This window comes from Mirounga leonina, unplaced genomic scaffold, assembly GCF_011800145.1.
Source record: "Mirounga leonina isolate KUSES-001 unplaced genomic scaffold, KU_Mleo_1.0 Mir_106, whole genome shotgun sequence".
NCBI lineage: Eukaryota > Metazoa > Chordata > Mammalia > Carnivora > Phocidae > Mirounga > Mirounga leonina.
Window position 1 is genome coordinate 3,696,295 of NW_023270232.1, and position 17,275 is coordinate 3,713,569.

The 17,275-nt window shown below is 34.7% G+C and overlaps 1 protein-coding gene across 5 annotated transcripts in view; it reads right to left on the reverse strand.

Annotated features, from left to right (window-relative positions):
• LOC118017864 (probable E3 ubiquitin-protein ligase HERC4) overlaps positions 1-17,275 on the reverse strand; it is a 131,367-nt gene that overhangs the window by 29,772 nt on the left and 84,320 nt on the right. For 4 of the 5 annotated variants that reach the window (XR_004681259.1, XM_035016194.1, XM_035016180.1 and 1 more), the window contains one exon: positions 8,715-8,834. Coding sequence is in view for 3 of the 5 variants with exons in the window: in XM_035016194.1 (XP_034872085.1) it covers positions 8,715-8,834 (120 nt within the window). In the remaining 2 variants the exon portion in view is untranslated. Of the gene's footprint in view, positions 1-8,714; positions 8,835-17,275 lie in introns of those variants that run through there. The other variant, XR_004681260.1, reaches the window with a different exon arrangement.

Sequence of the window (17,275 nt, forward strand, 5' to 3'; positions counted from 1 at the left end):
ATAGAGTATGATGAGACTATCAACTCTTTGTTGTCAACATATAAGACAGCAGGCTGAGTTATATTAACCTTAAATCATCATTCTTCACTATTTTTCATATGACAATTTTTACCTTGATCCTGTATTTGTGTCACTACCTACTGATGGCAGAAAGTGATTTCACTACTCCGAAAGTAGTGAAAGGATTTCTAAGGTCCTTTCTGGTTCCAAAAGTCTATGATTTCATAATTTTATGTGCTACTTCTATGTGAAGATGAGGATGCAAACAATACTAGGCCTATGATATAAAGTTAATTCTGAATGTTTCACTGGTTCAAGTGCTGGGAAAAAACAAAACAATAAAACCTAAAGTCTATAAGAGAAGTATAAAAGAAGTACTATAACAATCCCAAGTGTTAAAAAAAAAAAAAAGGTGGTTTAGGTTCGCTGATAATGTAAACTAAAGTGCAAGAACTTTATATGTTAAGATGGTATATTATACAAAGTGAGGAAGATGACCATATGAGTTTATTTAACTTCATGATCATTCTGAGTATCAATTATTAGTTTAAAAACTGAATCATTTTAGTTCTGTAATATAAAGTATTTTTATATTTAACATAAAGTAATATAAAGTACTGGGTAAGCATTTGTCAGATTTTAAAAGTCTGCTTTTATTACAAAGGACACATATTAATTTTATACTGGAAGACTTTAGGAGGGTAGAAACTATTTTAACACAAATATTGTTGAAGGGCATCATATAGGTGTAATGTTAACTAAAATAGAAGTTTTATTCTTCTTCAGAAAATTTCTCTGAAATGTTATATAGGACAATTCCTATATACTTATTAAAAAAATAAAAGTCACACAAAATGGAACCTTTTGCTCTCCTATCACTTAAGACAAAACAGAGTATATCTCACTCTGAACATGAGACTGCATTACACCAAACTTACCTCAGTTAATCCATGGTTGACATCCTAAGAAAGCAGTGCAGAATGTAACAGTAATGAAAGAGCAATGTTAGTGTCCAAATTTAACTATTCCTATTCAAAGTAGCATTTCATATATTTTGCTACAACAGAATACTGAATTAATGAAGTAGACCAAGATACACCTACAACAAAACCTACCCTTTGCACGTGCACCTTATGTATCTCTATCTATAAAAATAGGAACTTTGTTTCATGTATCTGTGGCCATAAAATTATCAAGGCTTGAACATAATGAAATTTGGCTTTAGCAACTAAGCACCCCATTTGTAGAATTTAGGTAGAATAGGAAAACTAAACCTAAACTTGGTCTAGAAGATGTAATTTTATGTCTCACAGTTACTCCACCTGGAAAAATGGAGAAAATATTCCCCAGACTTCAGGACTTGATTAATTTTGACAAAATGCTTGAAAAGTCAGTAGATTAAAACGCTATATGTAAACAAAGTGAAGAAAATTAAGCCACTAGTTATTTTAACTGACTCATTTTAATTTGTGTGCTTCCCCTATAATAAACTGTAAACATCAGTATAACGGTTGTCAGTGAGTTCTGCGAGAACTTGAAATCAATTACTGAACCTAAAGGTGGGTGTGGGGAACCCCCCAAAATTGCAATTGGTGCCAGAAGTGAGGGCAGTCTTGTGTGGACTATTCCCTCTAACTTTGTAGTATGCTAAATGCTCGCACACCTTGGGGGTACCTTTGGACACTAAGATATGAGCAAAGACTTAAGGTTCTCTCACTATATTGTGCTAAATAAAACCAAAGCAGTATGAGCATAAGCAAAATATGACTCCATACAAATCCTATTCAGAAAAACATAATTATTGATTAATATTTTCTTCTAAAAAATTCAGAGTACCAAGTTTTCATTAGATAAGTGCCCCCACTGTCAGTGTTAACAAGAACATATTTAGAAGCTGTACTGCAGAGAAAGCCTTTTAGATTACACTCAGTTTAATTTGAAACCAACTTAAAAGGAACATCTGACATTCTTTTATAGTATATCTTATGGGACATTTTAAAAGTGCTATTATTACTATGAAAGTCTAAACAAGCAAAGAAACACCTTTCAATATTTTCTGGCTACCTATAGCCTGCTTGATAACTACACTAGATACCAAGACAGTTTAGATCATGGGAGATTAATTTTTTTCTTAAGTAAATAATAAAATAATATATAAGCACTATTTTTTTATTGCTACATGTAAATAGAAAAAGGTGCTATGCATATCATTATGAACTGGGGAAGTCAGTAAGATTGTTAGAATTTATGGTGTGACTAAACCATACTAAAGCAGAACCTAAGTTTGACTGTAAGCTGAAAAGGATATAGGAAATAATGGGACATACGGAAAATTTGATAGATATCAAGTAGAATGATTGTCTAGGAGAGCAGCATCAAAGGGTAAACCAGATTAAGATCATTATTAGAAATTTCAGTGTAAGGGTTAAGGATCTTAGACAAAAGCTTTTTTTTTTTTTTTAAAGATTTTATTTATTTATTTGACAGAGAGAGACACAGCGAGAGAAGGAACACAAGCAGGGGGAGTGGGAGAAGCAGGCTTCCTGCTGAGCAGGGAGCCCGATGCGGGGCTCGATCCCAGGACGCCGAGATCATGACCTGAGCTGAAGGCAGATGCTTAACAACTGAGCCACCCAGGTGCCCCGAAGCTCAAACATTTTTAAAAAGGTAAATGCAAAAAGAAAAAAAGGTAAATACTTAAAAGAGCAATGGATGAACTCTTCTGAGAAATACTAGAGTTGCAAGGTAGTTGTTATATTAGTTGCAAAGTAGTCAAAGTCAGTCAAAGTAGTATTTCCAAGAGAATTTTAAAAGGAAAAAAAGTCAAGTGGGGTTTGGAGATAGACTATCATAAAACATGTGAGGTAAATTAAAGGTCTATTACTAAAAATTCAACATATCATTCAATGTGTGACCTACTATTGGCTCCAAATCACATACTCAAGCACTAGTTGTTGGCTGTTTTTATTTTTTTTATTTTTATTTATTTATTTTTAAAGATTTTATTTATTTGAGAGCGAGCGAGCGAGAGAGAGAACACGAGAGGGGGTAGGGTCAGAGGGAGAAGCAGGCTCCCTGCCGAGCAGGGGGCCCGATGCAGGACTCAATCCCGGGACTCCAGGATCATGACCTGAGCCGAAGGCAGTCGCTTAACCAACTGAGCCACCCAGGCGCCCTGCTGGCTGTTTTTAGATGGGAGTCCTAAAAATGGGTCGAGGTATGCCTAACTTTAGTTACTCAATGTCCTAGAAGCTGGAGTGAGAAAGGCTTGAAGCAATGTTCAAAAGTCAGGTTCTCATGGTCTAAAAGAGACTTCACTAAGGATGCTTTTAACACCAATGATTAATGATGGTTCCAGTTGGTTATAGACAAAAAGATGGAGCTCCTCGGCACATTTTAGTTTCAACTAGTTACTTACAGCAAAACATTATATCATTGCTGGTGTCATCTTGATATAATGACATAACACAGGATTACTCTAAGAAGGCATAAAGAGGGGATACTGAAGTTAATGAAGTAATTCCAGTAAAAATGAAAGGTCTTGGTAACTAGATAGAAACAAGATAACTTCTAAAACATGAAGGAAATGGAAATATGTAAACATAATTTGGTAATCCAATGCATAAGGAGTTAGTCGAAGAATTTAGTCAGCAAAATATTAATGCCATTAAAAAGGATTAAGAGAGCTTTAAAAAGCAAGGATGACCTTTTCTAGGAAATATTACAGTTGCAAGGGAGCACAAATGTATTTTTCTTCTTTTTATTTAATGAGAACAAAACTTAAACCCAGAAAGTACTGATGTATCTTTCCCAAGCTGGTCTCCCCAACTGTTATATCAGTCTATCTTTCTAGTTTGCTGGTGAACATGTCACATAGCTAGCTCAGCACTGTCCATAGGTAAAGTACAACTTTAACTCCATCGAACAAATATAGTGATGATTTATACACAGCACAACTAATATCAAATATATAAGACTTATGACTTAAAAAAATATATATGTAATGCAGCATCAAAGACTGTAAAAATTTCACCAAGTATTTTCACTAGTATCTACTTGTATCTGACATGCCTTACAGAGCTATACAGTTCTTGAAATAAGTATTTTTAAAAATGTGTAACATTAATCATATAGTAATTCAAACAAGCAGACCCAGCACATACCTTTCTATACTTCATTCTAAATCAGTCAATTTTTACTAAATAAATATCGATGATATGTATATACAGTAATTAGAAGTATAAGAAAGGGAAGAAAAAGAGCAGAGTTTAGAGTTTAAGTTTCAACTTAAAAGCAAAGTTAAAAGAGGGTAAGGAAATATACAACTGAGAACAGTACCTAGAAAGTGGAGAAAAATCAAATAGCAGAAGAGAAAGAGAACCCATGTGCCATTTTATTTTGCCAAGAGATTAACTGTAGAAGGAGAAAAACAGAGAAAAAGCAAAAGAATTTAACTGAAAAAAAGTTTCATACACCAAGATCAGAGTATTGAAAAACAAAAAACAAGAGAAGCTTACATAGGATTCAAGCAAAAACTTTATAAAAACATGTAAAAAGAAAGAGGTTAAAAGGGATGGGAAAATGAAAGGAGATGAGGTAAAGTTAGAAGTCTCAGCAGTACAAAAGGATATTATAAGAAAAGCAAAGAACTTCACAGAATTAGTTTTTAATGTTTATGGATCAGGGAAGTGTATACCTGCTGGATTCTTAAAATCCTTAACTGGCAAAGAAAAGAAATGGAGGAAAAATGGAGGAAAAAAATATCTCAAAAGATTATAGCATGAAGACAAATATAATACAGGTAAAATAATTTCCTTGCAGTATTTAGAACAATGTAAAGTTTTCATATATATACATACATTTATATATGTATGTATACGTGTGTGTATATATAATACTTATAGACATATACTCCTTTTAACTCATAGTAATTACGTTTTATCAAAGAATATTTTAAGCTTCCACACTGAAGCAATGGAATTATTTCAAGACTATAACTCTTATTCAATAGTGGTATACATGTGTGTACATATACGTTTGCATGTATGTGTATACACGTGTATATACATATGCACATATGTATACAAATACACATACGTACACATCCATATCATTACAAAATAGCATGTAATTATCTTTAGGATAGATTCTTTAAAATTTTACTTAGAGTGTTAATGTGATAGTTTAGCTTAGCATTAAGGCTAGTAATGTAAGTATGAATTTTATTAAAAAGCCCCAGGAAAAATGTCTTTAGAGTTACGTGTAAATGTGAAATGTGAAAGTGCTTTGAACTCTCTGAAAGAAAGAAGCTTTGTAAAATCCAATGTTGTAATATAAATTAATAAACTATACAAGAGTTGCACAAAGACCTTCTTCAAAGTAAATGACAGCTTTCTATTCCCAAAGGTATAGAAGAACACAAATCACGGGTTCTACATTTTGATTTCTAAGATGTGATATTAAACCCATTATGCAAATTAAATAAAGAAAAGCTTTCACTCATTCTGTCTACAAATGAAGAGAAAGGAAAAGCTTGTGGTTGAAAGAGCAGAGTAATAGAGGGCAATTATCAAGTATAGCAAACACATAATCTGGAGAGAACGAGAAGCAAAGAGGAAAGCCTAGAAATAGAAGGTACTCTTCTACTGCCTCCCCCTTAGCAGAAAACAACAGCACTGAAATAACTCCTAAGGAAATTCAATTTGATATCACTACAGCTATATACCAAGAGGAGCTTGGATACAGGCCTGCCAAACTTAAAAGTAAACAAACCACAGCTTTTCCACACAGCACCAAGATTACTACAAACTAAAAAATCCTATTAGACTGGCTAATTTAGATTTGTCCTACTTGCTCAGAATACAAGTATTTTACGACCTACATACTAGATATAAATTCAGAAGGCAAAGGTATCTAATTCATAGTGATGAAGATAATGTTTCTCAAACTAGGCCTGCAGATCCTTGAAGGATATAATTTTAGGGGTCTATGAGTGCTCTGGGAGAATTTGTAATTTTAATGTTTTTATAGCAGAATTTTAAAAAATTGATTAAAAAAAATCTAAAATTAGGAAATCCATTTATAATCCCAGTATTACCATGAAACCCCAAGAGTTCCAATGGTTGTGAATGTAATCACATTGGCACCACACAGGAAGGATCTCTATGTCTAGGACTTCATACATAAATGATGTGCTTGATGAGTGGAGGCCAAATGAGCATGACATCTCATTCTAAAAGCAAATGTTTCATTGTAGTTCAAATAGAGAAAGACAGCAAGATAATAGAGTTATGAGACACCTCAGAATAGAGGCTATTGCCAAACAAAGCCTGTGTATAGGCAGCCAGCAATAACCATCATTTTACCAAGATTTAACTGTGTGCCAAGAACTGCCCTAAGCACTTTATATTGATCATACCAATTAATCTTCTCAGTAACTAGAAAAGGTAGGTACTGTTATCCCTAATTTACAGAAAAAGAATTAAGTCATTTCTTCAAGGACACAGAGTGAGTAAATGCTAAGCTGGGATTTGAACCCAGGTGCTCTTATGTTACACTACTTTCTCATCCTATTTAGGCTGTGAGGTGAGATTCATCAAAACAATTATCCTCTACACTAATATTAACTTGATTTTTAAAATTTGTAGTGTTATTTATAATTAATTTATAAATTTGTTATGGTTTTAGAGTTCTTTTAAAATCTAGGCACCAGGAGTTCAGAACTAGTTTAGTGTTTGAACATATTTAAGTAAGACAATCATAAATAATGTAAGTGAATGCTGGACTTCTTAGAAACTGTTTTACTTTAAAAGGGGTCCATATATCACTCCAGTTTCAAAAACACTGCTCAAAGACCTAGGGTACCCTACATTGCTGTGTCTGGGCTTATATACAAAGTCAGGATTCTGACCCTCTGATGGCTTACCATAACACATCAGATGAAATCCAAGTTCTTGATCCTAATTTACTAAACCCTCCATGATTTGGTGCCTGTCCATTTCTCTGATCCTTTCCCAGAACTCTTCCCACTACCGTATTTTAGCCATACTGTCCTCCTCCTATCCTTCAAACATGTCAAGCTTGTTCTCACCTAAGGTCTTTTACTGGATATTCATTTTTCTTCAAATCCTCTTTGGTTTGATCTTACATGGTTGCTTCCTGTCACTTAGATTATAGCCCATACTTCAGCAGACAGGACTTTTCTGATTACCCAATTGCAAGAAATCAATCACAGTCTTTCTTATATTCTTTTAATTCTCTACATAGAGTGTACATTATTAGCTAGTATTTTTTGCTTTAATGGATTACTGTCCATCTTGCCCACCAGATTACCAACTGCCTAAGAACACGGCCCTTATCTGTCTGGTTCCTCATGGTATTTCCAATACCTCAATTGATGCCTGTCACTGGAGGTTTTCAATATTCTCAGTATTTGTTGAATGAGCAAATGAGTAGACCTAAATCTCCAGAAAGGCTACAAATTTGACTTAGACTCCCAATGATTCCAGGGGAAAAAAAATCAGCAAGTCTCTTCCAATCAAGATGCATATACCTAGGGGAGCAAAAGATGTTCTAGAAGTGACCTGATTTCTACAGATGAGAGTATTCTAAAATTAGCATGCACTAATCACACTGCCATTCAAAACTACTGTGTTTGGTGCCTACTACACATATTCCAAAGACTATTAGAAGTACTGGTGAATAAAATTATAGAGTGCCTATCCACAAGGAGTTTGCAGCTGGTGCCTAGCAAGCAGTGAAAGGCTACTCGCCCTTCTACAACTGCTACATACACACTGCTTAAATTACCTACTTCTTGGGGGAAAAAGTTGGCCTCAACTATACTACAATGGTTAGCAAATCTGTTTTATATCTAATTGCTTATCGATTTCTATACTAAAATTTTGTGTGTCTACATGAAGCTTTATACGACTGCTATTATTTTAATGGGACATTAAGTGTCTAGTTATTAGAGACTTAGCCACACAGGAAGAATTATGTACACATGGGGATTTATGTCAAAACTCTGAAATAAAATTAAAAACATGAAAGGGGAAAAACTGGAATCAATGGTCCTACAACTCTCTTCTGGTAATTCTGAGGCACTAATCTCACAATAGTAATACATTCCTAGAGTTCCAGTATCAGGGACTCCAGTATACTCAACGTAAGAGAATTAAGAGGCAACCTCAAGGAAAATAAGTGAGAGTTAAAAATCCATGTCACATCGCTTCTCAGCCTTTTGGCTAAGATCAAGTGTAAAAATCCATGTCACATTTGCATTTTTCTTTAGTTGGCTGGGCTTTGGTGTAAGGGCGGAATGTCTACTTATCAATACTGTACAATAAGTAGCTACTCCTTCCCAATGTGTTTTTATTTCAAAAATAAGCTTTGAATAAAAGCTCTGAAAAAACTGGTGTTTCAAAAACAAGCAATTGTTTCTTTTCTGTGAGAATAAATGATACATAAAAATGAAATCATAGGGCGCCTGGGTGGCTCAGTTGGTTAAGCGACTGCCTTCGGCTCAGGTCATGATCCTGGAGTCCCTGGATCGAGTCCCGCATCGGGCTCCCTGCTCGGCGGGGAGTCTGCTTCTCCCTCTCCCACTCCCCGTTTGTGTTCCCTCTCTCGCTGTGTCTTTCTCTGTCAAATAAATAAATAAAATCTTAAAAAAAAAAAAAAAATGGAATCATAAAATGCAATAGGAAACATACCATTCCATAGGCCTGTTGTTGGACCCAGTTGATATAATCATTCCTTATGTCTATCAATTCTTGTACTTCATGTATATAAAATTTATCATACTGTATAATCTGTCCCGATTTCTCATTTACCTACAAAAAAAAAAAGTATAATCAACATTAAGTTTAAACCAGTACCCAATACAGAGATTAAAAAATGTTTTAAATAGAAAAAGTCTTGAGATTCCTTAGCTAATTTTCTTTCTATAAAAAAAAAATTACTGAGTACCTACTATATGCAAAATGTTAGTTAAGTGCTGTGTGAAACATAAAGATGTCTAAGATGGAATATCTGCATTTAGTACCTCAAAATCTACTAAAAAAAGAAAGATATTTCTGTAACCACCACATAATATGAGATATGTACCATTAAAGTATTTATGGTATATAAAAACTAGAATCTATAAGAACTTCAGCTTAGGGAATAGGAATTAAGTAATAATAATAGCTAATGCTTATTAAGTGTTACTCTGTACTGGCATCTGAATAAAACTAAGAGGTGACATTTGGGTAGGACACAAAAAATGAAGAGAGTACAAATTACCACCCTAGAAATTACTTACTAATTACAAAGGGAAAAACAAATCTTTGCAGTGAGAGCACTATCTTAACCGAGTGATCAAACCAATCACCACCGATCTGAGACAATAAAATATAACGTTCCTGCTGATATAATGCAAAAGGAAGTACAGGCATCATCTATGAAGCAGAAAAACGTTTAACTTGAATCTTATCAAGCCTCCTGATCTAAATTCCAGTTCATAGGTAGTACAAGGGATAGAGGAACAAATTAAACATCACCATAGAGAAACAATAAAATATTCTGATCATAGGACTTTCATAAGAAGACTGGCCAGGAATCTCCAAACAGTTAAGGGAATGGGATAAAAAAGCGGGGGTTGCTGTAAGTTAAAAGAGACATAGAGGTGTTCCAGTGCTGGATATAGCAGAGCTCCTTATGTCAGATTAACCTCCTGACAGTAACAATTATAAACTCTGGACAATATATAAAACCCCAACAATCTGAAAATACTGGAGATCAACCAAAAGTAAGCAGAAACAGGAAAGGACACAATCTTTGAAAGGAGCATGTGTGATACACATTTTTGCCCCAAGGGAGTGCTTCCAAATCAGCATCAGGAGTAGGGGGTAAGAGCTCAAGCACAAAGCAGCAGTTTTACCAGACAGAAGAGGCAAATGTCACAAAGTGAGGCAGCAAATGTGGCAGACAATAAGGAATACAAATCCCAGAAAGGAATCCAGAGGGTGAAGCCAAAAAACCAGCATGCAAAGTCCTCCCACATCTTTACCTCTCTTTTTTTAATGTTTGTCCATTTGAGAGAGAGAGAGAGCAAGCGAGCAAGTAAGCACCAGCAGGGGGAGGGGTAGAGGGAGAGAGAGTCTGACTCCACTCCGGGCTTCATTCCAAGACCCCAGGATCATGACTTGAGCCAAAGGCAGCCGCTTAACTGACTGAGCCATCCAGGCGCCCCGCTTTGGCTAACCTCTCAAACCATGAGTGCACAAGGTGAGACTTGGGGGGAAAAAACACATCCCAGCAGAAAGCAGCAACTGGGAGGCTACTCTTAGAAGTAGACTTCAAGACAAGCATTTCTAGAGAAAAAAATGCACATTTGATAAGCATAATGATAAAAGGATTGATTTGTCAAGAAGTCATGTAACAATTCCAAATTAACAGTGCTTCAAAATACATGAAGGGAGAACTGACACAATTTGTTGCTAATTTTAACACCCCTCTCTTGATTACCTATAGAAAAAAACAGACAAAACCACAAAACACCAAAGATCTGAACAATTTCAACCAACTTGAATTCACCATAATAGAATATCCCACCCAATAACTGTACACAGAATGTTCACTAAAATACTAAAATAAAATATCATGGACCACAAAACAAGTCTTAATAAATAAATACATTTAAAGGAATCCAAGGTATAATGAAATATGTTCTCTGACCACAATGGAATTAAACGAAAAGTCAGTAACTAAAAGGTATTTGGAAAATCCTAGCACACAGGACTCTAAACTGTTAACACCTCTAAATAACCCAAAATGTCTCTTGAATCCATCAGAGTGCTAAAGCCATAAGATAATCAGGTAGTCTGAAACCCAAGGATTGACAGATAGTTCCAAAGAGAAACAAAAGGTCACCTGTGGCAAAGCAAGAAGAAGATACCACTGTCAAGCAAGCAGGGAAGAAGAAATCAGTTAACATTCTAAGAAACTGCTTATGGCTGAGTATGGAATAGCCTGACAGTATAAAACCCCTAGGTGCCCCAGATAGTTTGCACGCACTCATAGACTCTTTTCCACACACCTCCAATGGGTAGCCATGAGGATGACTGGAAACAGGGTAAAAGATCATGAGTCTCTCTCAGTGGTGCAAGGAATTGGCTGCCACCGTGACAAAAAAAAGAAAAAAAAAAAGGCCTGCTACCCTGCCCAGTCGTAAATCACTGAGGAAGGTGAAGCAAATTCCATGCCTCATTGTTGGAGGAGGGGAAAAAACCCTCACCTCAGTAGTCAGAAGGAATGGGGTAAGAACAGTCCCAAGCCCAGAATCTTCGATCAGTAGGACTAGAGGACCTGATGAGGGAGGGATCAGAAACTCTGAGAAAGTCCCACCTTAAGGTCCAAGCATACATAATCACCTAAGACCAATGCTATACAATAACAACAAAGAACATTTCCTGTGTCCACTCCTCTATTAACCTTGAAAGCACTGAGTTAACAAGCAAGACCAGTTTACCACTGAGGAGGGGGCAAGAGTGAGAAGAGAAACCCCTCTATCAAGCAGGCATACAGAGCAGAATACAAACACTGAGAAAAAACTGACACTTCACCTCTGCCCTACGTCTCAGGCAGCATTAGAGGAATCTGAGGCCTCTGGTACAATGAAGATAACTATAGCAAAATAAAAACTCAATCCCAGTTTAACTCCTGACTAGACTGACTTAAGTCCCCACATTAGCCACACAGAAGAGATGTACCCATTTATAGGCTTTAAATCTCTTTACTCCAGCCTTTACTATTTTATGGACAATCAAAAATTATGAGACATATGAAAAAGCAAACAAGAAAAACAAAACAATCAAACAGAAACCACACACAAAAAAGTCTAGAGGCACAGCAATCAACAGAGCCAGACTCAAAGATAATTCAGATGTTGGAGCAAGAAGACAGAGGCTTTAGGAAAATACTTTGAACTTAATGAAAATAAAAACACAACATATCAAAATTTGTGGGATGCTGGTCAAACAGGGCATAGAAGAAAACAGCATTAAATGATCATGTTAGAAAAAAAAGGTCTAAAACCTAAGCCTCTGTTTCAAGGATGTAAAAATGATGACCAAATTAAGGACAAATCAAGTAGAGAAAAGGATATAAAAAACAGAAATTGATGAAAGAGAAAAAAATGAGAAAAACCAATGAAAGCAAACATGTTTTAATGAAAATATCAATAAAGTTGAAAGACTCTGAGAAAGACAGAGAAGACACAAATTACCACTATCAAGAATGAAAAAGGGGCCATCACCATACAGACATACATAAACATCACCACACGGAGTTACCAAAACTGACTCAGGAAGAAATAGAAAACATGAATTATACTCTATTTTTAAAATTTAATGTAACATTTTAAAATTTCCCAAAAGAAAATTCCAGATTAAGATAGTTTCACTATCTAACATTTAAGGAAGAAATAATACCAATCTTAAACTCAGAAAAGAGAGAAAGAGGGATTATTTCTTAATTCATTTTATGAAGTTAGAGTAACCTTGATACTAAAAGTCAATGACAATATGAGAAACAAAAATTATCAGATCAACATCCTTTATGAATATAGACATAAAACTTTCAATAAAATATTAGCAAATTAAGCCCAATAATATATATATAAAGTATAACATACAATGCCCAACTGGAATCCAAGGAATGCAAGGCTCAAATATCAATGAATTTCACTATGTTTCAGAAAAAAGGCAGAAAAACATCTAACAAAATTCAGCAACTCTTCCTAATAAACACTCTAAGCAAAACAGGAATAGAAGGGGACTTCTTCAAACAGATAAAGCCCATCTAAAAAAAAACACAAACATTTTACAGCTACCATCATACTTATTGATAAAATATTGAATGCTTTCTTTCTAAGACTAGGAACTAGGCAAGGATGTCCACTGCAACCATTAATAGTCAACATCGTACTAGAAGTCTTAGTCAATAAGGGAAGAAAATAACATGCTTGTGTACATAAAAAATCCAAATGAATCTGTAAGAGAATTACTGAAACTAATAAATTAATTTACCAAGGTCACAGAGTACAAGGCCAATACACAAAACACAAGTGAATTTCTCCATACTAGCAATAAACAATTGGAAAATTAAAAAAAATTAAATTTCATTTACAATAGCAACAACAAAATATTTAGGAATAATTTTTTTTTTAAGATTTTATTTATTTGAGAGAGAGAGAGAGAGACAGCGAGAGAGGGAACACAAGCAGAGGGAGTGGGAGAGGGAGAAGCAGGCTTCCCACTGAGTAGGGAGTCTGACGCAGGGCTCGATCCCAGGACTCTGGGATCATGACCTGAGCCGAAGGCAGATGCTTAACAACTGAGCCACCCAGGGACCCCTAGGAATAAATTTAACAAAAGATGTGTAAAACCTCAGAACTGCAAAACATTGCTGACAGAAAATAGAGACCCAAATATATAAAGATACATACTTTGTTCACAAATAGTAAAAGACAGATAAGACTCAATAAATGTAAAAAAAAAAAAAAAAAAAAAAAGGAAAAGAAATTTGACTGGACTGAAGTTTTTTAAAAAGCAGCAATACAAAAAATTTTTTGGTATACCAGAAGAAATTTGAATATGCCTGGATAGTCAGGAGATGATATTACAGGATTACAGTTAATTTCCTTAAGAAAAATAATAGTATTGCTGTTATATAGGAAAATGCCCAAGAAGAAGAATGCTGAGGTGGTATCAGGATTTACTTTCAAACAACAAGAAAGAAGTATATACACACACATATGGAAAAGCAAATGTGACAGCATATTAACAATTACTGAATCTAGAATGGAGGGCATGTACATATCTATTTCATTTGTCTTTCGATGTTTCTTTATATATAAAGATATTCAAAATAAAAATTGAAGAGTAAAGTGAATGAAAAGGATTTCAAAAGAAAGTTTGAGGAAGAAAATTCTAGGCAAAGAGCATGAGCTAAAAGAAAAATTTCAGAGGGAAATTAGGTTTTGGAGTCAATAAATTGATAGAATCAGTGATATTTTATTAAAATTTTCTGTTGATGATGTGAAATATAGTCAAAAATAAGTACAGAGGCTAGTGGTAGGGAAATAAATCAAGATATTAAAGACTCAAGATTTCTAGATAATAAGAAAGAATGCAGAGGCTGTGGTAGGTAACTGATACAGAAAAGAGTCAAAGCCAACTTCAAAATTCAAGCATGAAGAACTGAAGAACAAATGCTGGCAACACAAACAAGGATAAGTCAGGAAAAGATGACAGTTTTGGTAGGAGAGGAGAGCTGGGAAGGATGAGAAATTTGGTACTAAATCATTTTTTATTTTAAAATGATGGCAAGAGAAAGGTTTGCCTAAAACACGTAACTGAGAACATTTTCCTTAAAGGAGACAAAGCTGTGGCAGGAGGCGAGACAGAGGTAGAAAGTAAAACAAAAAGGGCCAAATACAGACCACTAAGAAAGATGCCACATTTAGGAGAAGAAAATAGGACATCAAAAGAAACAATCTGATCTAACATACAAACTAAATAAAACTAGCTAAATATCCTATAGAATGTAACAAAACTAGTTGTTTATAATTTAAAAAAATAACTAAACCAGCTAAGCAGCATTCGGAAAGGAACAAAAGAAATCATTTAGTAGAGGTATAAATCTATGAGACAATGCTTGTGTCCAAACAGGTGCTCTATAACCGTGAGATGAATGAATGGACAAATAAAATGAGTAACAGATATATATACATATATATCCATATATATCTATATAGTTCGTGCTTCTAATGACACTTAACATTTTCACTGAAATGCAAATTTTACCTTAAAATCCACCCAGATGTTATGTTCCACAAATATAACAACATTATGGACCACTTACTAAATAGACGTCATGTACATTACCTCATTTAATTTTTAAAACAACCCTATGAAATAGATGCTATTATTATCATATAGATGAATATACTAAGGCTTAGAGTTCAAGAATCTTAACCAAGGTCACATAGCTAAGAGCCAGAAATCTAACACAGGCCTCTGTAATACACATGCACTTTTTCTTAATAAACATGCATTTTTGGGGCACTTAGGTGGCTAAGTCAGTTAAGCGCTGACTCTTGATTTTGGCTCAAGTCATGATCTCACGGTCGTGAAATGCAGCCTGAGTGGGGCTCCATGGTTAGTGGGGAGTCTGCTTGAGATTCTCTCCCTTTGCCCCTCCCCATGCACATGCGCATGCTCTCTAATAAATAAAATCTTTAAAAAAAATGCATTCTTAATTCGCTATATGACAATTTTATTCAATATATGTTCATATATATATGAATACATATGAATATGACTATTTGCATAAATAAATGTGTGCAACATATATTTAGAATATATATAGAAACATTTTTTTCTTTCTGTTAATGTTTAAAAGCTGGCTAAGTCAGAAGAGTATGTGACTCTCAATCCTGGGGTCATGGGTCTGAGCCCCACACTGGGTGCAGAGATTACTTAAAAATAAATAAGTAAGCTTTGTTTTATTATTATTTTTAAAAGATTTTATTCATTTGACAAAGGGTGGGAGAGAGCAAGCACAAACAAGGGGAGCAGCACGCAGAGGGATACATTAGTATTACTGCCTAAGATATACAAAATAAGATCTATCTGATCGTAACACTTTTATTTCACATTTTCATTACTGTTTAGTGTTCTGGTTTATAAACCTCAGTTCAGAGGTAGTTTATGTTAAGTATGTATGTGTGCCTTATCTGGGATCATGACCAGAGCCAAAGGCAGCCACTTAACCGACTGAGCCACACAGGTACCCCAATAAATAAACTTTAAAGAATTTTTTTAAATAAATAAAACTGTCATCAAGTACAACCAATGCTTGACCCTGTGGTCTACTCTTAAGGGAACAAATAACCCAGTTTAAGAAGCACATGTTAATAATGATGTGTTCATATCCGACTCTTGATTTTGGCTTAGGTCATGATTTCAGGGTCATGGAACCAAGGCCCACACTGGGCTCTACATTCAGTGGGGAGTCTTGCCTGAGATTCTCTCCCTTTCCTTCCCCACTCTCCCCACTGTGCGCTAGCACGTGCATGCGTACTCTCTCAGATAAATAAATAATCTTTTAAAAAAAATAATGCTGCTGTCATTTCAAAGTTGATACTTTTAATCCCTCTATTTGGTGACAAAAGCACTCTGAGCTCTTTTTTTCACTGTTTGATTAAATTTATATCTGTGGTCAGGAAACACATTTGGGAGAAACTGACCAGAGTAAAACCACTATTCCTGGCTTTCAAACAAAACAAAGATATTTAATTTATACATGGAGATCAAAACCTTCATCTTAGAGCAGGGGTCAGCAAACTATAGCCTGTGAGTGAAATCCTGCCCACAGACTATTTTTGTAAATAATTTACTGGAAAGTAGCCATGCCCATCCATCTACATACACTCTGTAGCAGAGTTGAGAACTTTTTTTTTTTTTTTGAGAGTTGAGTAATTTCAAGAGAAACCATATGGCTTGTAAAGTATTAAATATTATTACCTCGCCCTTTACAGGTAAAATTTGCAGGCCCTTGCCCTAGCATCTTTTGCCAAGCTCTGTCTACTAATAAATAAAACATACACAATAATTACACAAAAAACTCTTTGGCCTTTCCCTCTCTAATATTTATGTTTATAAACATACACACCAACTTTTAATCACATTGGACTCTAAAATTTAGTGAGTCCTGTACGAAATGCTTCACGTCTCACTGACCAATATATATTTTTATCTTAAATATTTCAGATTTTAAAAGGTAAACTGTAGTTTCCTTCACCAATAGCAATGAATGTTTGCAGTTTGTATATCCTGCAGGTAGATCTGTTTTTGAAAAGAAGTGCTATTTTAGAATAAAAAACAATTCAGAAACCAGTTCTGTTTTTGAACAGCCAAATATCAAATTTACACTAGGGGGGAAATTATGGCTGATACTTAGTCACAATGATTTAACAACTGAAGAGAAAATCAGTTAACACTGCTTTTAAAAACAGGGAAATTAAGAGACTGAATAAGAAGACTGATCTAAAATATATATATATTTACATATAAAATCAACAGTTTTAAAATATATATATATATATATATATATATATATAAATACATTTGTATCGTAGATAACATTGACATTATTTTGTCCAGGAAGCCTTCATTTATTCTTCAGAGTATGAGCCCTCTTATGTGTTCTCACAGCACCCTTAATTTTC